At 35.7% G+C, this 23,305-nt stretch overlaps 3 protein-coding genes across 5 annotated transcripts; 2 read left to right on the top strand and 1 right to left on the bottom strand.

Annotated features, from left to right (window-relative positions):
• Positions 1-1,270: 1,270 nt before the first annotated feature.
• LOC110413992 (Chitinase family protein) lies at positions 1,271-2,552 on the bottom strand. The gene is made up of 2 exons (XM_021425043.1): positions 1,959-2,552; positions 1,271-1,857 (listed from the first exon to the last, which is right to left on the bottom strand). The coding sequence occupies exons 1-2, from the start codon at positions 2,414-2,416 to the stop codon at positions 1,491-1,493; spliced, it is 825 nt and encodes a 274-aa protein (XP_021280718.1). The 5' UTR covers positions 2,417-2,552; the 3' UTR covers positions 1,271-1,490.
• Positions 2,553-12,476: 9,924 nt separating this feature from the next.
• Positions 12,477-16,052, top strand: WRKY47 (WRKY family transcription factor). 3 transcript variants are annotated; one of them, XM_021425466.2, is made up of 7 exons: positions 12,477-12,893; positions 13,031-13,102; positions 13,214-13,366; positions 14,141-14,491; positions 14,597-14,710; positions 14,863-15,521; positions 15,602-16,052. In XM_021425466.2, exons 1-6 carry the CDS (start codon positions 12,672-12,674, stop codon positions 15,481-15,483), a joined length of 1,533 nt encoding a protein of 510 aa, XP_021281141.1. In that variant the 5' UTR covers positions 12,477-12,671; the 3' UTR covers positions 15,484-15,521; positions 15,602-16,052. The 3 variants fall into 3 exon arrangements, with proteins under 3 accessions (XP_021281141.1, XP_021281140.1, XP_021281139.1); XM_021425465.1 differs by having other exon boundaries at positions 12,480-12,893; positions 14,138-14,491; positions 15,607-16,052; XM_021425464.2 differs by having other exon boundaries at positions 12,481-12,893; positions 14,138-14,491.
• A 3,737-nt stretch (positions 16,053-19,789) lies between these two features.
• Positions 19,790-23,275, top strand: LOC110413786 (DHHC-type zinc finger family protein). Its single transcript, XM_021424741.2, has 9 exons — positions 19,790-20,045; positions 20,150-20,263; positions 20,381-20,707; positions 20,803-20,871; positions 20,992-21,063; positions 21,180-21,308; positions 21,394-21,474; positions 22,339-22,503; positions 22,583-23,275. Exons 1-9 carry the CDS (start codon positions 19,995-19,997, stop codon positions 23,093-23,095), a joined length of 1,521 nt encoding a protein of 506 aa, XP_021280416.1. The 5' UTR covers positions 19,790-19,994; the 3' UTR covers positions 23,096-23,275.
• The last annotated feature ends 30 nt before the right edge of the window (positions 23,276-23,305 follow it).

Below are 23,305 nucleotides of genomic sequence, written 5' to 3' on the forward strand. Positions count from 1 at the left end.
CTCCAGCTACAAACCATTGAATTGACACTTGGATTGCTTCCTGTTTAATTGTCACTAGTATTATCACTGTTAAACCTGTTCTTTGGAAGGAAAACTTGATACAAAATGAGCTGGTGAGCACAACCTAATTAACATGACCAAGGGCCCTTATGTTTTCTTCTTGATTCCTTAGTTTACGTCTTGCAAATGTTTGGTCTCATTCGTCACTCCAGGTAGTAACGCAGCCTCTCTTTCCTGTATAATATCTCAATGCCCCCTCCGGACCAAAGAATTAGCCCTGCTGATCCGACCGTACTAACCTCCATTTTGTTTAACCATGTGAATATGTCTAGCATGAGACTTGGTGGGAGATGCGGGGTGCCTTGACTTAACGTTGGCATTGATCATGCCTCCTCTTGGAGTTTTCAGGAAAAGAGGAACTAAGGTTTGTCACCGTCCACTTCAAATCAACTTAATTTGATCTTCTGCTAACAGCCACTTGTTTCTTCTGTATATACATTTCTTTCCTTTCTTTCATCTGTGATCAATACCCTTCATTGTAACTGCTAGCAACTGCTACCTAAATTCAGACTGAACAAATGAAGGCAATGCCTTGAGGAATGGCAGGATTTAGTTTTAGTTAATGTACTCCCCTTGACAATAGTGCTTCTTTCAGTTTAAAATTCATTTTGCTGAAGTTTCCTCTAAAGGGTTAAGTATCTTTATGTCCAAGCTGGAGGCTAATATTTCCTGTTTAACGGCATCGTATATTTTTTATTAAGATGCATAGTCCACATAATCATCCTGTGTCTGTAAATAACTCTGAAGCTGCTGGGTTATGCAAATAATGAACCTAAGATAGAAAAGGAAGGTTATAAATTTATAATGGCAGTAGGGAAAAACTATTTGGTGAAGGTAAGTCCTTTATTTTCTGATATTGCAGAGTGAATTCCGGCTCAGTATTTGCCTGACCTTGGCATTGTTCGCGCCAGGAAGCATCTATGCTTTCACCATTGTTACATCCAAGGAAAACAAAGGAACAAAATAAATGGTGATTTGGGTATCTCGCATTCTTTCCCCCTGTTTGGCCATCTTTGATTTAATGGAATTTGTATTCTAACTGCTCTGAATTCATTTGCAGTCAATAGATTATGTGACTGAAGCAGTAACGTAGAACCCATTCGGCCCCAATTTGAATGGATTTATAGGCCTAAATTCAATCAGGATATAGCTACAGACAAAGGATTTACCAAATCAGTGTCACCTTGTGCTTTGACGTTTTCTTCTTGGAACAGTGTTATTGGCATGTTTAAGCATTAAGATGATAGAAAGAGTACATTCTAAACATCAAATATCACCGGGAATCAGGGATAACATAAAACAAAACAGAAAATTCCATTGAGAAGCCTTCGGTCCAAAAGCATTATGATAGAAATTACAATTTCATCACAAGCATTGCCCTAGCCCCTATGTATTATTCTAATAACAAGCAAACAAAGCTAGGAAACCCTTTAAAACGACTTTTGATTTTCACAGTCTAGGTTAGGTCCGGTATCAACGTTAAACAACTGAGCATATCTCTGAAAGTATCCAATTCGATCATTAACACGTCCATCGTTGGGTATTCCACACTCAAGCCCACCGTTGATTATGTTGGTTACCAACCCATATCCAGCCGTCCGGTTAGCTGCCAAGTCGTCTTCCGTGGGGACATATTTACCAACCATGACATCGTGGCAAGAGGGTTTTGGCTTCTGCTCGGTCATCCAGAACCAAAGAGCAGTTTTGAATGCAATCAAGGAGTTGTTGGCTACTATTTCTGGGTTCCTTAGCCCATCAAAACCCAACGCCTGGCCAGCTGGTCCATAATTGAAATTCCTGTTTAACAATAACGACATAATCAGTTAAAATGCTTTGCCTTTGAAGTCACTGAAAAACGATTTAAGGAGTGCAACGTGTTAGGAAAAGTGTAATATTACCAGGACAGTTGAATGGGTCCTCTTCCTTTGTAGGATTTTCCAGGGTAGCAAGGCCATTTTTTGTTGGTAGAATCACAGTAGTTGCTTTGAGGACTCACTTCCTCTTTGAAGCACAAACCCCAAGCGTATGGTCCATCGGGTGCAGTAGCCCATCCGCCCGTCGTCTCGTGGGATATTTGAGCAAGAAAAGCTGCGATTTCACGCTTCCGCGTGACTAAATCCCCGGTGTTTCCGAATCTTGGAAAACATTTCGTGGCTTGAATAAAGGAGTTGTAAGTGTAGAAATTTCTAGCAGGGCATGCCTTATCATCCTTGTGTAGGAATATAGAAGCAAAGAGATCTTCACTAATCAAGTATGAAATGGCTGGGAGTCTTCGAGCTTCAACTCCATTTGATGCAAAGGAAAGGAGAATAGAGCAGAAGATTAATAAGAGGGAGATACGAGAAGAGGATTCCATAATTGTTTCTTGTGTGGGGAAATGATGAAGAGACTCCTATTATTTATACATTCACGTCCTCCTGATGTTCCAGTCGGCACGGCGGGTGTTTTTTTATGTACCAGAACGAAGTCAGCCATCCGAGTTTTTGACTTGTTATAATTTTTCTTATATTAGTTAATAATATTGGTTTCCTGACCAATTGGGATTGAGAAATATAGCTAATTAAACTTTAAGAAAAAAAGTCATTTTGACCGGTCAATTCATTAAGATGCTTGTAAGAGTTGACCAGGGCACTGTCATCGGTTGATACAACTAGCCTCAACTCATATATAGTGGCAATGTCGACACCACGCATATGACGTTCATAATTTGGAAGTAAATTATTATAATAAAGAATTTTGTTGGTTTATTATCAATTAAATGTTTATCATAAAATTTTAAAAGTACAAAATCAAATCCGTACTCTTCTATGAAGAAAACCATTATCAGGATTTAAATTTTATATATTTTTTACTTAAATTTCGAAACTTTTTGTTATATGAACATTTCAATTTTCAAGTTGCATTTGACATTAAGGGAGAGCTTGACATTTCTTCAGCATCAACTAGGAATTTATTTGCATCCGTATGAAAGGTGAATGTTCGAAGATGTACTTCTGCTAAATGGTAGTAGTAATTGGTAAGATGGGGTTGGGGACGTATAAGACCAGTTAAAAAAGGTCCAATATTTCAAGCATTTTTGTTATTTTGACCGGTGATGATGCAATGGAATCAAAGTTTTTAAAGTTGTTTGGTGAAAAGTTGACTTGCTAAAAGCCCAAAATGGTTGAAGTTGCCCGGAACAGTAGTTAATCAGAGAAGAACAGAGTTTACCCAAGAACCATAAGAGAAAAGCTCCTCTACGTACGGTCTACCTCCTTTCATTATGTATATCAAGGCTTCTTCCTCTCTTTTCTTCTGTTTATCATTGGTATACATGCAGAATTTAGGTAGTTACAGGCAGCAAATAATGGATTCTTTCTCTCTCTCTCTTTTTTTTTTGTCACCCTTTTCCGGTTTAATAAACTGTTTTTTTACAAGTTCTAACACCCAACGTTTTCCAAGCAAAGACGAAATGGGATGACCTGGAGGAGGAAAACACACAAAATCCTAAGAAAAAAAGAGAGAAAAAGAAGTTGTGAACATAATAATTGGACCAAGTCCTAAACATAGTCATCAAACTAATCCCACCAAAGGAATTGGACTTCCAAGAATCAGCCCCAGTTGCTCAGTTATATTCCCACAAGTCCTGCCAACCAGGGCTCAAAGGGGCGGCGGATCTGACTTCTTCATGGATTAATACGTAAAAGCACGTAACACTAATCAAAGTTTTCCCAACACATCTCATGTTGAGCTTAATTAGGCCTGTTTCTTTTGCAATGAGAGCCCAAAGTTTTGGTAGAAGAGCGGCCTGCACCCGAAGCTTCTATCTGGGCTGAAAATGGATTACCCCACCAGCAAATAGGACCGGAAAATCGAAACCCTCTCAAAGTATTTCCTTCATTCATATTTCCCTCTTGAAACGCCACTATCGCCCAAAGACTAACGAGAGCTAGAGGGAAAGGCGCTAGGCTGGTTAGGACTTTTTACGCTAAACAAAAGTGGTCCTGTCTTTGTAGAGTTAAGACAAGAACAAAATTGGTTTGGATAATGAAAGAAAGTTGGTTTCGTCTTGACAAAACAGGGGAAAAGGCCCATCCCAAGCCATCCCATCAAGGAGCATAGTTGCAAGTTTTGAATGGAGTAACGTGGGAGTTACATTGCCTTTGATAGAGTCATCTCGTCCCCATCAAAGACCATTCTTCAACACTTATTCTAAGCCCAAACAACCCATCTGCCTGCCTTTATTGCTTTCTACTAAAATCACTTTCGTTTTCTCTTACCGAACCCTACTTGCGCTGCATGTAATCTCTCAACACCACACAGGCTAATGCAAAAACTAAAGCAGAAAATTTTTTATAACCACGCAGGCCCACATCCTTAATTGGTCTCGTAATTAATGTTTAGCCTTTTTTCTTTTTCGACGTTTTGTTGGTAAAACTTTTCTGGTTGGATCAAAACTTCAAAAAAATAGTTCCATTATATATCAAACTTTCAATGGTGCTGTGGTCCCTTTGATTTTTCCCATATGAGATGGAGACTTCAAACAGTGGAGAAATGTGTTTTATGTGCAAGATGAAGATGTGCCGACTTTATTTGAAATTGAATTTACAAGTCAAAGAATTAATTGAAATATATATTTAGAAAGCAATTTTTATTAATTAAGCATTGATTAGTATTGGCTCCATTGAAATGTTCTACTGGCTGTCCACTCGCTTTGTGGCACGTCGTATTTTGCTCAACGGGATATCAAACATTCATTCTTGGAACCCAACTAGAATTACCAAGTGCATGTTACCTTTTTTCCCCTTATATCTGTAGATTAAAGTAAAGTAATTACACTATCGATCCACCCCATCTATCAGTAAAAACAACATTGATTAACAGTTTTTAATCATATCCTCTGCCACTAGATATTTTGCTTTTGCTTTTGTGTTATTCATCTGAAAGAGAATGCTTTTTTTGTTTTCTTTGGGTAATTTAGGTGTGAAATGCTTACTCTAAGCTCAAGCCTAAAGCTGAGCTGAAAAAGATTTTGGAGAGCTAGGTTAGGTGAGTCACAGCCTCATCCTTTTTCTACACACACAAACAAAATAAGCATGGAAAGGGGAGAGCGATATTGAAAAAATTCAATTATTAAAGAACAAAAATCAGGAGGGGGCTTCAAAGTCTACAAGCTTGAAAGAAAGTGAAAACCACCCAGCCTTTGATCATCATCTTGTGTCCTTATATATAGTTTGTAGTACCTCTCTCTCTCTTCCGAGGTCGCGCCCTTTTCAAAGTTGCTAAGAGGAGATTGGCCCATTTGATAGCTAATCCCTTCAAGTTTGGTCCCATGGGAGAGCGTGACTTTTGGGATAAAACAAAGTCAGCCTCCCATTTGCTATGAGAAAACGACAACTAAACCTAAAACAGAAGGGAAAGCAAAAGCATCTCTTTGTCAGCTTCCATCACTTTGGACGAGTTCTACACGGAACCAAACCCTTAACCATATAACTATTTCTCCCCCTCTTTTCCCACCCTGAAAACCTTTCCATTAATTAAATATGCTAATAACTAGAATAATCCATATATATATATATATATATAAGTTTGTACGTGCAACTTAGCAGAATAGCCAAGTTGAGGACCCCTCATTTCTTTTATTTTTCCAGGCACTTTATCACCAGCATCATGTTTCTTTTTGTCTTTTGGCCAATGATAAACTATTTCTAGAGAACAAGAGCTAGGGATATATATCAAGGATTGCTATAAACAGAAATTTGGAAATGAAATTGCAACAAATATTTTTATATAATTAACTATTAATTTCCCTTTTTTAAATAAACAAACATGTGATGAAATTGTAGTTTTGGTTCGTGTATTGATAAATTCATAATGTTATTACTTTGGTTTACAAAGACAAGAAAACCAAAGAACAATTCCCAACATGAATTCAGATAAAATTAAGATATCAATGATATATATGTATAGATATATTTTTTATATAATTAAAAAAATATTTAAATTTTACTCTTTACTTAAAAATAACGTATCAATTAATGAATATATATGTATATATATATATATATACTTACAGTGTAGCGTCTAGAAAATAGATATGTAAACGTCATGCGAACGTAGGTTGACCTAAGTTTTGAGGCAAAAGGCCAAAACGCAACGGTAGGGTGCGGGGGGCTGTTCATCTAAGCTAGACTCTAGAGTGTGTTTAGGGTTTTTACTCTGTAAGGAGCTGTCAACGTGAGTAATACTCCTCGCTACCATTTTGTATTTTTCTTTTCTGTCAAAAAACACTTAGTTTTAATTATTATTTTAAAAATATTATATAAAATTTATATATGAAATGTTAGTAAAAAACAAAAATAATGAGACAAAAGAAACAGCCAGTGTTAATGTACACGGGAAGCCCGATTTTATGCTTTTTTTTTTTTTCGGTTGGGGCGGAAGGGACGAGAGAGCGGGGGCTGAACGCGTGGGCAAACGTGGTTCCGTCATCCTGGGTTACCACTTATTTGTACTTATTTGGTTATTCTAGCCGCTCCCACGCGGCTTTGGCTGTGCTTTCAGTGCCAGCCAGCTGCAAGCGCCGCTCCACCATTAACGTGCTTGCTTGGCTTCAATTTTCTTTTGTTTTTCTCTTTGATGTTTTGACTCGTAACCGGAAAGCTAGTAAACCCAAGATGCATCATGCATGTGACTTCCCCTTCCTTCACGACCCCATTATTAGAATATATTCCTTGAATCTTTTTTCCCAGTTACCAACTACAAGCTAGATGCCTAACTAGCCACCATACGAACCTATATAAGACGGCTACATTATTATATAAAAATATAAAATAAAAATTGGGTTTCCAACTGTTTTCTGAAATTTAAAATCCTGCCTCAGCTACTGAATTTGATGTTCATCACAAAACATGATGAAAACTGGAGATTTCTTTTGGATGCTAGTGATAACTACTGCGTATCACACATGATCCGAGATGATCAGTAATTGCTTGACAGATAATAATTAACCATTTGATTGATGTAAGCTGATGTGTTGGTTTCTTGATGATTGCCGAAAAGATTTGCCCCTTTTGATTACTATTTTCAAAGGAACGATTATTGAGCGTTCATCTCACCCCTTGTATGTGTGAATGAAAAATCTGGGGACTTCGTAAAGAATTTCGTCAGCTTAATTTCTCTGTCTCCCTTTTGGTTGGAAAAAGTTATCAGCGCTTTTGAACGATCCAATTTTAATTACATATAGAATTAAACAAATAAAAAGGTTGCTTTCAATTAAAACTCCAGGAAGGAAGCAGGGAAAAGCCCTCTTCAACATCAGCATGCAGCTGGGTGTGTAGACGAAAAGATCGAGTTGGTAGGCACGACGTAATCAGGGATGAATACTTCCAGGTTTGAAAGGCCTACAAATTCAAAATAAAGGACAAAGAAGGAAGAATAGGAGGTTACTCTTTTAAATTTGTTTAGTTTATCATTGACTTGAAAGATATCCTTCACATCTAGGCCTTGTGATTGTGTAAAGCTGGAGATCTGATCATTCTCAATATTTGTATATTTTTTTATATATAAATCAAAAGAGAGGGACCTTCCAGCTGTGGTTCTCACAATCAAGGGGGCATCTTTCTACCATTGACCAAACTTTTCCACTTATTGACTAATTAAGCTGAGATTTTTGTATATAAAAATATGGTGTTGATTACATGATATCTCTACGTTGACAACAACATTTTAAAACTGGAAGAGGTGGTGTATATATATACAGTGTGGTAATTTTTCTTTTATTTTGAAGACAAAATTAGAAATTTAATTATGATTTATGTGTTATTAATCTTTATGTTTTAAAAAAAGAAAACCAAATATAGCATAAAGGTCTAAGGAGGGGAAGCTAATATCCTGATTCAAATGCTATAAGATTCTCGAACGAAAACTAGCTAAATGGTAGTAGCAATTAGCAGCTGGAAATTCAAGTACTTGAAAATTGTTTTGGAAATTTTGAGGTTAATCCATGGCATGGATGGGAGAAAGGAGAATCGAATAGAGTTAAAATTAGTATTGATTCCTCACTTATATTGGTTGAAGAGCTGAATACGGTTTATTCATTAACCTTACAATATTTCATGTTTTAAAATCAATAGGGAACTTAAATTCAGGTTCAATAAACACAGGTAAGGTAATTATCAACAAAAGTGAGAGAATTAAATATATATATATATATATATATATATGTGTGTGTGTATACATAAGTATTTTTGAAATCAAATAGCATGCCAGAATTTCTTTTTTCAAAGAAAATAGTTCCATCTCTATCAAAGAAGAAATATTTAATGAACTCTTTCTACCCAATTTCCTAATAGGTGAGTGAATGGTCTATTTTCTGGCCAGTAGGAAAACATAGCTTCAAGACCAGGCATTTTACACCAACTTTCAGTATACGCCAAATGAGAAATACCACTTTTTCTTTCCTTATTCCCAATCTACAAGCAATTAGATCGTAGAAATTCAGTACCATAATAAGGTATTGTTTTATAATCCAATTTCCTCCAATAATGATATACAGTTTCTCTAGTAATTTAGTCTTACCTAAATTAATTATTAATCATAGTTTGGAAGCACCTTACTCCAAACAATGCACATTTTGTGGTAGCATGGTTAGAACTCGGAAAGTTTTGTGCACAATCACTACAAGAATTTTTAAGTTTTTGGCAACCATTTTTCTTCAAAGCTTATGAAAAACGACACCCTTTATTTCTCTAATCCTAATCTCTTATTTGTCCTCATTTTTTTTATATAATTATTTATCATCTAATATTTGATTTTTTAATTATATATATATATTTTTTAAGAAAAAGAGTTTTATTGAAGCGCAATTTTCATAGGATCTAAAATTGTTGAAACAGGAAATCATTTATTTGGTTGTCAAGAAAATGAGAGAAGCTTCATTTAATTTTTTGAAAATTTAATTATACATCATAAAATTTTAGTGACTTTTCAATTACATTCTCTTTTTTTTTTTTTTAAACATACTTCCCTTCAAATGACTTAATCAACCGTGGCTTTAAGTGTTTCACTTTTGGCTGCGAATTCAAAGTCGGACTGGTCTAAACCTAAGATCACAAGATTGGTCGCTACTTTGAGGGAGGGGTGAAGCTGCTAGTTTTAAGTTGCGGTCTTAGGTTATGGCCATGACGATAGACATTTTCAGCCTCCTCATTTAACGTTGCCTAAGGTAGGATTTCTTGTAGTGAATATTAACTTGAAAGAAAAACAATAGATTCCACTTAGCAATGCTTAAAATAAAAAAAAAATAGACTACTTCCTACCACGTTTCAACTATTTTTTTGTTTTTGAACTTGTCAATCAATGTGTTTTATGGAATATATATATATATATATATATATATATATATATATATATATAAAAGACTTGAGAAGTTGAATCACATTGATTGCTGATGAATAAAAAAAGTTCAACTATCCTTTTTCATAATAGCTGTTATAATTATTGGAATACAATTGTCATGCGTATGCACATTGATATATTTTTAGTCAATCTATTATATTTATATATTGTAATGTTAGCCAAAGTCAATATAAAATTTAGGTACCGTGTACACATAAATGAATTCTTTGGAAGATTGATTGAGATTATAGTCTAGGTAGCATTATCCAAGTGATACAAAATGATGTGTATATATATAAAATACAATTTGAAAATTCTCTTTATATCATTTGAAAATTTTTATTTTCATCTCCTTGGATGTGTTAGGAACTTACTTCAAAAAGACTAAAACTGTTTTCTAACTCACGTTTATCGTAAAGTCAATCAATGTGTTGATTTAATAATTATACATTACGAGAACTTACAGTTGAATTTACATATCTTTGATTTTCCGCAATCTTATATTAGTTCTTATCTTTGGACAAGCACGCTAAACATTTTATGACTTAGAATGATGTAATTGATTATTTAGTATACCCTTTATATATATATGAAAAAAAGTTACTCTGACATTTGTTTCAATAGATGTCATATATTATTATGGGATGTTCACGGATAAGTTTGTTTATTTCGTTGGCTTGTTGAATACGTCAGGGTACCTGTTTTGATCTTAAAGGACATTTTTACTTAGTTTCTTCATTTTCTGGTTTGATTATGCATTTCTATTGCTTAAAAGAGTAGATTTTGTATCTATTATTTTCTACTGAAAATTTCAATCATGTTTTTCCAAAAAAAAAAAAATCATATGCTTTTCTATTTAAAGAATTGAATTTGAAACCCTCTTATTCAGACAAGGAGGAATGGTTTGTTTGAATTTTATAGTAAGATTTATTAAGCCAATTTCAAAATAAAAAGCCAACAATCAAACATGCATCCACTTGGAAAGAGACACAGACTCAAAGAGTGAAGAGTACTTAATGAGTGCCTGTTTGCTACTATTTGGAATATGCCGACTTCTAGACGTATAGGCAAGCACCCCCACTTTCCACTACATTCACCCGTTTAATTAAACTTCGTTAATTTTTTTTAAATAAAAAAATTCAAATCTTATTTTTAAATAAAAATATCAATCAATAAAATAAATACTCAAAGCTTAAACTTCATTAACTTCTTTATAAAATTTGAAAACAAATAAACACATTTATGACTCTTTCTTTTTGTGCAGGGAGGGGGAATACAGGACGAACTTTTGTGTACCTATGGAGGGTTATGAGTTTTAAGTAACCCCTTTATCAATGAATTAATTAAAGACTTGTTAAAAAGAAAAGGTTCTTTCTTTCTTTCGTTTTTTTCTTTAATAGACTTGGTGGAAAGAAAAAGTATTTTAGTAAAGTTTGCAGTTACAATAAATGGACTTTATTTATGGCAAAAGAGGAATGATGCTAGCAAGCAAAAGCAAAGAAGTTTTGCCAATGGTATCCAATTAATGAACTTCTAGAATCTTGACTGATTACGGTACCCCAACAATTCAGTTATAAAGAGATGAGCTCTTTGCTCGAAATTGTGGAAAGAAGTAAGAAACCACACCTCATATATTTGGGAAAAAAAGAATAACTTGGTAGCTGTAGCTAATGACCATTTTTGTACATAATTTGGTCTTCCATTCGAATCAACTCAAGGATGACTAAGTACAAGTCAAAAGTTTCTGCTTAGTCATGATTTTTTTTTTCTTTTTTTTCCTTTCTTTCTTGCCCATTTCCCATATCGACATTCGTTACATAATTAGCATGCTAATTAAAGTCGACTAATTAACTTTCATTTCTTTAGGTTTATCATGTCTTTAGAAGAAACTATTATTTCTAGGGGCGACTAACCCTTACCACCGGCAATTTGTATAATATAATTGCATGGAGGGAAGGGAGGTAATATATCCATTTGTGGCGACACGTGCTTATTTGAAGTTGATTGATACCGAAGAGCAATAATTCAATTGTACAATTATGCTAGGGGTCCTGTTAACTAATTCTTTGTCATTATGGGTGTTCAACCCTTTTAATTGATTTTGATTGGCCTAATATTAAGTTTCACCCACTCTTTTTTCTTTTTCTTCATCTCTTGTTCCCCTTTCTCATATATGATATGACCGTGATGAGGAGTTTCTTTCATCTCCCCTATTCCTTTTTCACTTTTTTTTTTAAATTCGTATATCATATTCATTTGACTAATATAAAAATAAAAAAAATTAGAGTACGTGAAATTTGATTTATTTTATATTCATATCAAGTATCATATAAATAGATAATTAAAATTTATACATTAATAAAAGAAATTGATTTATGTAAAAAAATGTGCATAAAAATTGAAGCACCGATAAACATATATTAATAATATTCTAGGGAAATGAAAGTGATATACATAAACGGGGTAATTAGACTAGGATTAAAAGTCGCAAAGATATTCAATGAGAACAAAGCGTAGGTGGTTGAGCGCATGTAGAGCGGAAAGGAGCCGAGCTAGCCAGGTGAGCCAGCATCCGGGGGAGGGACGTGGACTGATCCAAAAAATTGACGTGGGGGGCCTGGCTTCATAAGTCAAGTGGGATTAGGTATCCTCCCCTAGGTGGACCCCTCCCCTTCTTTCCTCATTCTTCTTTTTTTTTTTAATCCCTAACCACCGTCAGATAGAGCCGTGCCGTCAACTGCGTTGACCTCGAGACGACGCCCCCACGTGGACCGCCCGTACCCTATCTCTCTCCTTTACACTAAAAACGCTAAGTACCTCAATCCTCCGTTATCTTTAACGCCATTCCGTCTCACCGCCCTCACCCGTCGTTTCACTCCTTGCTTAGTCCTGCTTCAACCAGAATTTGCCACGTCCCCCTCTACATCAACTGTTACGTCATATCTTCCGCGAAAAAAACGGCTGGTCTTCGCTTACTCTTTCCCTCTAATGATCCCTTTCTTTTATTTTTTAATCTTTTTTGGACCACCCCTATAGCTAAGTCATTTCTCTCCTCTTTCTTCTTTGGCATTCTTAGTGATTTATTATATAACGACTATAGTGAAAATACTCTTTCTTCTTGTTGAAAGCTTGAAAAAGCTCCATAACTACTCCTCCTCTCTTCTCTCTCTCTCTCTCTATCTTTCTCTTTCTCTCTTTCTTCTTTTTTTTTTCTCTTTCTTTCACCTTTAGTCATGGAGAAGAAGCACCGTCGAGAATTGACGTTCTTGCGCTCTGGTGACTTCCTCCGGCCGAATTCTGGTCTGCATGATCGGACGCTTGATGATTCTAGTGATCATGTGAAGCCAACCATCAAGGAAATGGATTTCTTTTCTACTAACAATCAACCACATGATCCTCTTCAAGAGAGCAAGATTAATAATGGATCATCTTCCTTGTTTGATTCGGGTGTAAACGTAAGGTTTTGGATTATTATTAATTTTTTTATTATGTTTATATATTCATTGAACCTATCGGGTGATATGGAAATACTAGTTGGAATTATTATGGAAATTTGAGTTTTCTTCTCATTGACTAAAATTTTGTTGTTCAGACTGGATTAAATCTTCTCAGTTCAAGCCCGAGAGTTTCAAGGACAACTAATGAAGAGAAACCCAATTCTGAAGTGAGTTTTCCGAAGAGAAATTTGTACATGAAAAACGTTTTACCATGTAAATGTTTTCATTTCTTTTTGCTTTGTGAGCTTAAACTTATAAACGGAAAATTGGGTTTTCAGATGAGTGCTCTTAGAATCGAGTTACAAAGGTTGCACGAAGAGAATCGGAGACTGAGAAGCATGTTGGATCAGATTACCAAAAACTATAACGAACTACAAGGTCAACTGTTCATGGCGGTGCAAAAACAGGCACATGGAAATCAAGGAGAACAGGTGAATTTAAGTTTGATTAAGTTACCATAAGGTCAAGCACAACAGATTCGAATATATACATCAGTTTGCTAGGTGATTCCTGTGGTTTAAATTAAAGTAAGAGAGGGTTTTTATTATCCATTAAAATTTAACAGTATGATCTGGATATTGGATGTGTCTTTTTTTTAATCCGTAAAAAATTGGTTAACGTGCTTCACTAGAATTGGAAAGTGTGCTCTCTTGATCCCGTATCATCTTTTTTCAATATCTTAATCGTAATATATCTTTGCTAATATCAGTTTTCGCCTTATTATTATGCAAAACCACATTGAAGTTTGGACTCCTTCCTATCTTCAAAAAGAAATTTTCAGTAAATTTCATACACGGTTATTCGATCCCCCTATCTAATATGATTCACCGTGCGCCTGCAGTGGTCCTTGTAAACGATAATAGAGTAAAGCATACTGTAGAATAGGCGGCGTTTGCTCAACTGCTTGCCTATTTAGGCTTATTTGCACCCCCTCGTGTGCACTTTGGACAACCTAAAGGGATCTTTTCTCTTGCTTCAAAACATTTTAAAAGAGATTCTTTGAGAAACATAACCTATGTATCTAGGTTAAAGAGAAGTAATCTGGGGATTAGCATAAAGAGAAGTACCGTAAACATTTTGCCGTTTGATATTTAGAGGTAAAGAAGATTGGTTGATAATTAAGCTCGTCGCATTTTTCTTCTCTCACTGAGGAATATCAATATCCAAGGCTAAGACTAATCAAATGGTTGGTTTTCAAACAGAAGGGTGCAGTTAATGGCATGTCAAGTCTACCAGTGTCAGTACAACAAGTCATGGACCCACGACCATCGGCTGCCTTGGATGTCAATGCGCCTTCGGCATCTGACGACAAGACGCAGGAATTGTCGGTATCCCCAGTAAACACTATGGAAGTCGTGTCAAAGGAACGCGACCATCAAATGACTCGAATTTCAGGAAAGCACGTTTCTGTTGAAGATGGTACTGATCGAACGTCTCAAAGCTGGGGGTCGCCCAAGAGTCCAAAGGTAGAACAGTCAAAGAATGAAGAGCAAGTCTCTGAAGTACCTTTCAGGAAGGCCAGGGTGTCGGTTAGAGCGAGGTCAGAAGCTCCCTTGGTAAGGACTATTTTGCAACTGTACAATTTTAATTCCTTATTTATATGAAAGAACTTTAAAGAATATGTGGAAATTAACGATGGTTCTTATTTTTCTTTGGCGCAGATAAGCGATGGATGTCAGTGGAGGAAGTATGGTCAAAAGATGGCCAAGGGCAACCCTTGTCCACGCGCCTACTACCGATGCACCATGGCTGTTGGCTGCCCAGTTCGTAAGCAGGTACTTGTCTTTTTCTTCTAGTTAATATTTTTTATTTTGGGAATAAGAAGAGAGTAAAATACGCTCGATTATTCTGAAAAACCTTTAACTACTTAAAACTTACCTTCTTTTGAGCACTTCCAACTACTTAAACTTACCTTATTTTCGGACAGGTGCAAAGATGCTCTGAGGATAAAAGCATTCTCATAACAACGTATGAAGGAAATCACAATCACCCTCTTCCACCAGCAGCCACAGCTATGGCTAACACTACGTCAGCTGCAGCAGCCATGCTGCTATCAGGTTCAACCACTAGCAAGGATGGCCTATCGAGTTCTGGCTACTTCCCTTCCTTACCTTATGGATCAACGATGGCCACCCTATCTGCCTCTGCCCCTTTTCCCACCATAACCCTTGACTTAACTCAGGGCCCAAACGCCGTTCCGTTTTTACGTCCCCCGCCTTCCACAGCTACATTTCCATTACCGTTGCAAGGCTATCCGCAGCTTTTAGGGCACTCTATGTTCTCTCCCACCAAGTTATCTGCATTGCCGGTAACGCAGTTAGGGCAACGTCCTGCTTCTATGGTTGACACAGTTACAGCAGCCATTGCTTCTGATCCGAATTTCACCGCAGCCTTGGCTGCAGCTATTTCGACTATTATGGGAGCACCACCGAGCAACAGTGGAAACACTATTAACAATGGTGGGAATAGCAATGCCTCCAATAGGGTGCCTGGTCTTCCAGGATCACCACAGCTTCCGCAGTCTTGCACCACTTTCTCCACTAACTAGCTAGGGTGATAAGCACTTTTGGGTCTTCGCATTCTTAGGTAATTTATCACTTTTTTGCATAACCTTTTGCTTGTTAAGTAGACAGTTTGAGAGAAGAACCCATCTTTTTTATGATCAGAGCAGTAGAATATATGGAGCAAGCTTTGACGTGCACGTAGATGTTGTTACACCTGATCCGGGTTATATGTAGAAGAATTCATCATAGTGAACTCTTTTGATCAACAACAGTGTACCGATGGTTCGTGGTTCGGGCTTGCAGTTGCGCGTCGCTATAGCCGTAAGAAAAGACTTTCAGAATCTGATCATTACCGCCTTTCCTAATCCAAATATTTCGATACTCTTTACTGTAGAGAATATGATATGTTATCACATGCAGTGTAAGCATACTGAAAGCTTAGAGTGGGTTGTAACAATGAGTTGGTGGACAAAATTTTTAAGTATTTCTTTTGTTGGAGATGATTTTGCTTTGTACATAATTAAATAAGTATGAAGAGATATACATGTATAGTGAAAGGGATTTATATAACTTTTGCAGAATTATATACTAGCAATTATTTGCTTGAGTTGAAGTTTTTGTTTCCCTTGTTTTAATTATTGTTTACTGCCATAACTTTAAAACATTCTATACCTACTGCATACATATATTGCTAGAGGAAGAAGCTTGCTAAACCCTGGCCAAATACGATTTTCTTTTTGGTCACTTGTAATTTCCGGGCACTGTTTTTTTCATCTCTTAATTTCGAGCTTGTTGAGAATTGTAATTTGCTGCTTTTAGTCTATTTCTACCCATAGGAAAAGACTTACAGCTCTCTTGATGGAATGAATATACAAGTTGCTTTGCAAAAAAAAAAAAAAAACCCTTGACCTAAATCTCTAGTGTGACTAGAATGACCCATCAGCTAGTTAATTAATTAATTAATTTAGGGGCTAATCTCAAGATGTTTTTTAATAAACAAAATATTGATCCTTATTCACTAATTGAAAATAAATAGTCAGAATATTAGGTAATTATTAATATAATTTTACTTTTTTAAGAAGAAAAAAACGAAATGAAGAAATGCCCGTCCTACAAGGTGTTTATTAGTTTAGTATAAGACTATAGCAGCCCAATTTTTTTTCCTCGTTTGGTTGGATTAGAAAAGTAAGAGAAAGAGGAAAATTAATGGAATTAGTTTTTCCACAAAACTTAACTCAAAATTAACTCAATCCACCAATGTCAGATGTGAGTTAGAATTGATATATATATAGTTGGGATCCAAAGAATAATAGAGGGAGTATGGTTTATCATAGATCCTTATACTTATTCAACGATGCTTTTACCTTTACTTAACATAGACTATTCAAACTTCTAAAAATGAAAATTGACTAAAGCAAGTCATATATATATATATAATTTTTGTTTCATATTTTAATTAAATGATTAATATTGACATTTGACATCAAAAGGAATCAAATATATACTTAATACGTTCACAATACTAATCAGCTTTTGACTTATATATAGTAGCATGTTATAATTTGAAGATAAAGGGAGCTTAGTAGCTAGGTCTTACATTTAATCAAATTCATTTCTTCAACTTTTGAATCTCAATTCCTATTCTTCCTTTCATTTAGTGCATATTTGACTTGATTTTTTTTCAACTTATTTATCTTTTAAAAGTAAAAGCCATACTAAATAAGATTTTTGAGAAACTTTTAAAAAAAAAGTAACTTTGTTTAAAGAATAAAATTTTAAAAAAAAGAGTTTAAATAAAGCTCTAAAGAAGAGCTTTCTCTTTTCTTCTTTTAAAAATATGTCACTTTTTTTAAGAAGTACCCTTCTCTTTCCTCTCTTTTCCTATGCAAATCAACTTTTTTCAACGCAAATCGCGTTCTTCCTTTCTTCTACCTCTCTCTATAAAGATTATTAGAAAAAAAAAAACTCAAGACCTAGCATCAAAATAGCAAAATTTAGGATTTTTTTTTATTCTTAAAAAGATTAAGAGAAAATAAGACCCAAAATTCAAAGCTAATACTATTTAAAAATTTTTTTTCTTCTTCACTAAAAAGGATTTTAATATCAAATACATCATTTCATCTTTTTTTTTCTTTTTTTAGGGAATTGAAGTATTATGGTCTGATTGTTTGTTAGATTAACAAAAATTTAATATTATTACTACTATACAAGTTTGAAAGTTATTTCATTTTTTTATAAATTTTTTTATTTTAATATCTAAAATCGTATATAAACTCTATACAAACTTATTTTTATTAAGCGATTGAAGATAGTATGAATAGCTTTTTATAATAATTTTAACTGAAATTAGAGTTTATATAATTTATTTTATCAAACAGCTTATTAAACAACTTTAACTTAATTTTAAAAATTATTATTTTATATAAAAGATTTATAATAATTTTTAAGTTTTAAAAAAATTAGACAAAACAGGCTCTTAGTAATCAACTAGAAAGCTAGTTCTAATTATAAATTATAAAGGGTTATAGTTTTGGTGCTAAGATTTTGGGTTAAGCCTATGTCAAATGGCATTAATTGCTAAGCGGCATAAAGAAGAAAAAAATACATAAATAATACTCCACCTAATTTCTCTACTATATGTGTATTCTACCTAATAAAGAGCGATGCAAAGGACAAATTAATCCACTTCTTTTGTCCTCCTATTTCTTTTCCTCTAGCGGTTTAATTAATTTGCTCCATTTTTCTGGTTTCATCTTTCAACGTATGGATGTTGATATTTCTGTCGCCTTGTAACCTATGCATGGAAATATCTCCTACTCATCCTGACATAGATTATTGATCCTGAGCCGGTACTTTTCCAATTTCTCCAGAGTCTGACTCCAGCTACCCAATCCGAGGAGGAGGAGGAGCTCAAGCAGCAGACGCTACATAAATGATATCGTACGAATCAACCGGGAGAAAGGCTGCTTATGTAGAAAATATGTTCAGGGTTTACCCAGGAAACCTTTTTCCACGCGTTTTCATCAACTCAGGACAAAGGATTTCCTCGACAACATGTTAAACTGAACACAGGGTTGTCAGTGTAGATAAGATTCCGTCTCCTTGCAAGTTACACGCATGAGAATAAAGCACCATGCAGTGTCCAAGTTCAATGAATCTCCTTGGGTTTTTTAACGAATCCGACCAGGAAAAAACGCCACGTTCATCTAGGCACGGGGCTTTTCTTATCATCCAAAAAGAAAAAAGATTCGCCAGTTGCACCTGAGAGACGTCTTCTGGCTCTGGGAAGCTCAGTTTCGAAGGTGCAATTTTATCTATATAAGCAGCATCATAACCGGTTTCGAGAGACAAATGAAAAACAAGCCTAGCTAGCTATCCAACCTAACAGACAATATTAATGGCTTTCAAGTCAGAAGTCGAGAAGAAGAAAGAAACCGCACGTTTGGTGCCAACCTTGAGTTCCTCCAGATGATTCAGTGATTAATCTTTTCAGCGTCGTGCTTTCCTTTGCAATTCGCTTTCGCATTAATCGGTTTTGTTTTTTTGGTTTTGGTCTAGTTTTGCCTTCAAAAACATGGGTTATTTATGCAACAGGTGATGCTTTGGTTGTTACCATTTTATTTTTATGAACCAAAAGACCTTTTACTAGCTACCAATTTCTTTTCGGATTTAATCCCTTAAAAGGGTATACTTTCTTATTCAATGATGGGGTACTTTAACATCATGTGCTTCGTTATTTGTTAATATCAAAGAACTCACTGAAGAGTTTGGAGGAACTCATGGATGCTGCCCAATTTTCTTTCAATGATGACGAAGATGCATTTGTCACAGAGCCTCAACTTGGAAAACTAGTTGAAGTGATAATTCTTCTGTTTTAAGCTCAAAATCACTTTTAATACATATTTGATGTGATGTGAGAATCAACAGGCACCTGCGTCGCATGGTCACATTGAGGAGTACAAACAAGAATACGAGTTCAAATCCCCTGCAATGCCAGGGAAACCCATTGTCTCAAGTATTTGGGCCTTGTATGTCACAATCTGGGTTTTATGGGCTAAAACTTCTGAGGCCCATCCATTGACCATTTAACCTAGCATTCCCAAAGTTTCAACAGGTCAACATTGTAGGGAATCTGAGTTCACGGTTGGTGCCCCATGGAATGTTTAGTCGCACTAACGCAATGGACCCACGCAGAAATATTTTTGCCTTCTCGGGCCCAAAACATGGAAAAGAAAACAATGATGATGAACTCGCAGCCGTCAGATGGGGCTAGATCTGCATCAAGAATGGCCGTTCAAATTTCAAACCGCCTTATCGACATTCGACCGTTGGGGGTGGGAGGGGATGCTGTTCCTCAAGCTAAGCGTGAACTTCAAGGGAAAACATTAAAAAACACGAAACACATAAAAACAGCTAACAAAAGAGAACTTTTCTGCTCTTTAGGACTTTGAAAGCAAATCCCATGGATTGCTAAGTACCTTAATTTAAATTAATTTAACACACAAAGAAAAAATCTGTTGTTGTTTGGATTCAAAAAGCTGCAAAGTTTAAGGCCATGAGGATCATGAGACGCCATGGTTGGCAGCGACCTCTCCATCCTTTACAGGTAAATGTCAAACTTAGACCCTTTTCTTTTATTGTCTTAGAATTGCTGACCATTTGTTTTTTGGTTTGAGACTTTGAATTGAGTTGAAATTATTGGATTTGCAGATGGTGGGAATGGCGGTATACAGCTTTCTAGTTGTGGCCTTTTACACATTTCTAGGTCTCTTGCTTGGAAACAGAATTGCAGAAATAATTGTCACAACTATCTTTTCCTTTGTGGTAATCATCTCTAAGCAAAACGTTTGAACCTTTTTATTGGTTTCTTCTTATCAGTTTTGATAGCCCAAAACTCACTGAGAATTAATGAACTGTTTTAATTTGGTTTTCCAATTCCAGGCACTCTCTGTTATGTTCCTGTTTATTAGGTGTACTGCTATTGACCCTACTGATAAAACCAGCTCTAGGAAGAAGAAAAGAGACAAATCTAAAGGGGTTTTGAAGCTCAATTACGGGTTCATATTGACCCAGATTGTTGTAAGGTTTTTTAGGAGGTTGGAGAAGAAGATTCTTAGGACTTTCATAAGGAGGAAGTATTTGGATCCATTGAAAACCAATGTCCAAATGGAACCATTGCTACCATTTCCCCTTGTCATGAAAGATGATGCAGTTTCACCTGACCTTAAAGAGGATGACATCTCCTACTGTTCTCTCTGTGATTTTGAGGTTTGCATTTGTGCCAGTAACATTTATAAGAAATAATAATAACAGATGGGTTCCCTTGTATTTTGTCTTTTAAAACTTTCTCTACTTTATCTTAGGTGAAAAAACATAGCAAGCACTGTAGGAGTTGCAACCGGTGTGTTGAAGGTTTTGATCATCATTGCAGGGTAAGGACCGGGTTTTGAGTCTTATTTTGGGCCTTTTTTTTTCGTTTCTATTTTCAGGTTGTAGTGTATTTTAGAAAGCAATTGCTGTGCATTGATGTGGAATTGCTTGTTTTATGTCAGTGGCTGAACAATTGTGTAGGGAAAAGGAATTATACGACATTCATTCTTCTGATGATTTTTGTATTGTTAATGGTAAGTGGTGTTTTATGTCCTTCAATTGCTAGAGAACAACTATATTATGCTGCATCTTACCTCTAAAAGGGCTTGAAATTCTATTTACCCTGACAATTGAATCTTTACTCTTACAGCTAATCCTAGAAGGAGGAACTGCTATTGCCATATTCGTCAGGTGCTTTGCTGATAAGAAAGGAATTGAGCAGGAGCTGGAGAAAAGGCTCTATATGGAGTTTCCTAGAGAAGTTCTTGCCACAATCACAGTAAATATTATCTTTCTTACATTACAGCTATATTTGGAGTACAAATTCTGGTATGGGTTTGTAATAACTCTTGGAACTATAACAGATTTTGTTGGCATTGTTTACTGCTTATGGTTCGGCAGCAATGGGACAACTTTTCTTCTTTCATGTAGTTCTGATAAGAAAGGTAAGCTATAGCTTCCCTCTTCGGATTAATTTGTAAAACCCAATACAGTAATTTGAAAAAATAAGATGCCATGTCAGTTTGGTTAGGTAAAAAATAGAAACCTTGTTGTACTAAGTTACGTGCTTGGTCGTTTCTACTTCAAGCTTCCCATCAGTTGCTCCCTTCAACATCACCACTGCAACTTTATGCACATGAATGAGGCTCTTTCCAATATGGTCAATTTACAAGAAAAGATGTGGTTCTGGTGGGAGTCATAGTCATTTAATTGTCACTCCATTATCATTCCGTTCCGTGCTAGGAAATCATTTTGCATTTCCTATGCTGATGAATTATATATTCCAATCATTACTGTAAAGCTAAGAAATAAGGGAAATTTTCTGTCGTTTTTATAGTGTACCCCATTTGCAATTATAACAATTTCGAGCATGTCACTTCGCATCAGCTAAACTTTGGTATGCATTTGTTATCTTCATGCCCCAGTCCTTGAAGAAAATTTCCTTACGTTTCTTCAGTATAGGATTCGAATTGTCACTATCTCAGCATGCGCGTCATTTCGAAGCCCAATGAACTTTTCACTTTCGCAGTTCTTGCCTGTCTCAACAATTTGACATTTGAAATATAGTAACTATTATGTTCGTATGTACCCACATGCTAAGTTAATTAGCAGTTTTTAAGTAAATGTGAGGACTTTGGTTATTTGTTTTATTCGTGCTTTCAACTTGAGTTGTGGCATATCTTGCTGCATCAATGCCTTTGAATGCAGTGAAGAGGGTTCGGAATCAATGCCTTTAACTTGTTACTACACAGGCTTTAGCTGTTTAGTTTCTTTCCAGTCTCAATAGTATGTGTTGATTCTTGTTACAGGGAATGAGAACTTATGATTATATACTGGCAATGAAAGAGGAGAACCAATTTACAATAGACCCATTTGACGACTCAGATATCTCGTCAGATGATAGTTCTGATTTTGATTCACCTGAAAAACAAACATTTGTGTCAAGGTTTTTGTGCAGAGGACAGAGAACTCAGGTATATACAAGACATTCCATCTTAAACTTTGTCCAATGATTTTGAGCAGGCTCACCTTACTGTTCAGTTACAATTTCAGAACCCATCAAGATTGTCCATACGAATTGATGGAGATCCTGAAGCTTCCAACTTAACAAGCAAGAAACAAGGGTTCCATGTAAGCATTAACCCATGGAAACTGATAAATCTTAGCAAGGAGAAAGCTCTTCTAGCTGCGGAGAAGGCTAGAGAAAGGCTTATGAAACCAAAGCCAGCGGTGGAACTTGATCCATTGAAGCCACTACCGCTGGAGACAAAACGTGGCCCACTAATGAACCCAGAGAGAAACATAGCCAATTCAGGAACAGCAACAACGCCTCTCATTTCCAAAGGCAGGCTTCCAGGTTCACCAGGAAGGTTTTCAAGCCCAAGGCGTCGATTTTCTGGTTCTACTACTCTGTTCTCGAGTGCTATGCCATCACCAAAACAAAAATATAGAAGCAATTTCGATTTGAAGTTGACGGAGGTTTCCAAGGAGCTTGAAACATACATTTCAAGGCAGGTTTTATGTTCTGTTATTAAAAAGGATGGCAGTGAGGCATCTCCAAGATAAAGACGTTTGAATTTCAAGGTTCTCAGCCTCTGAGAAAGATTCGTTGGTTGCCTGCGTTCATTCTTGACGAAGCATTCTCATCTCATTAGATTTACAAGTGTACTTGATTTCTTTTTCATCTCTTTCACAGACTATAATTGGATACTCTTTAGATTATTGAATACAAATACAGTTGAGGAACCTGCACCTAACTTAGCACATACATTGATG

Source organism: Theobroma umbraticum, unplaced genomic scaffold, assembly GCF_002168275.2.
Source record: "Theobroma umbraticum cultivar Fairchild unplaced genomic scaffold, ASM216827v3 scaffold_4.1, whole genome shotgun sequence".
NCBI classification, from domain to species: domain Eukaryota; kingdom Viridiplantae; phylum Streptophyta; class Magnoliopsida; order Malvales; family Malvaceae; genus Theobroma; species Theobroma umbraticum.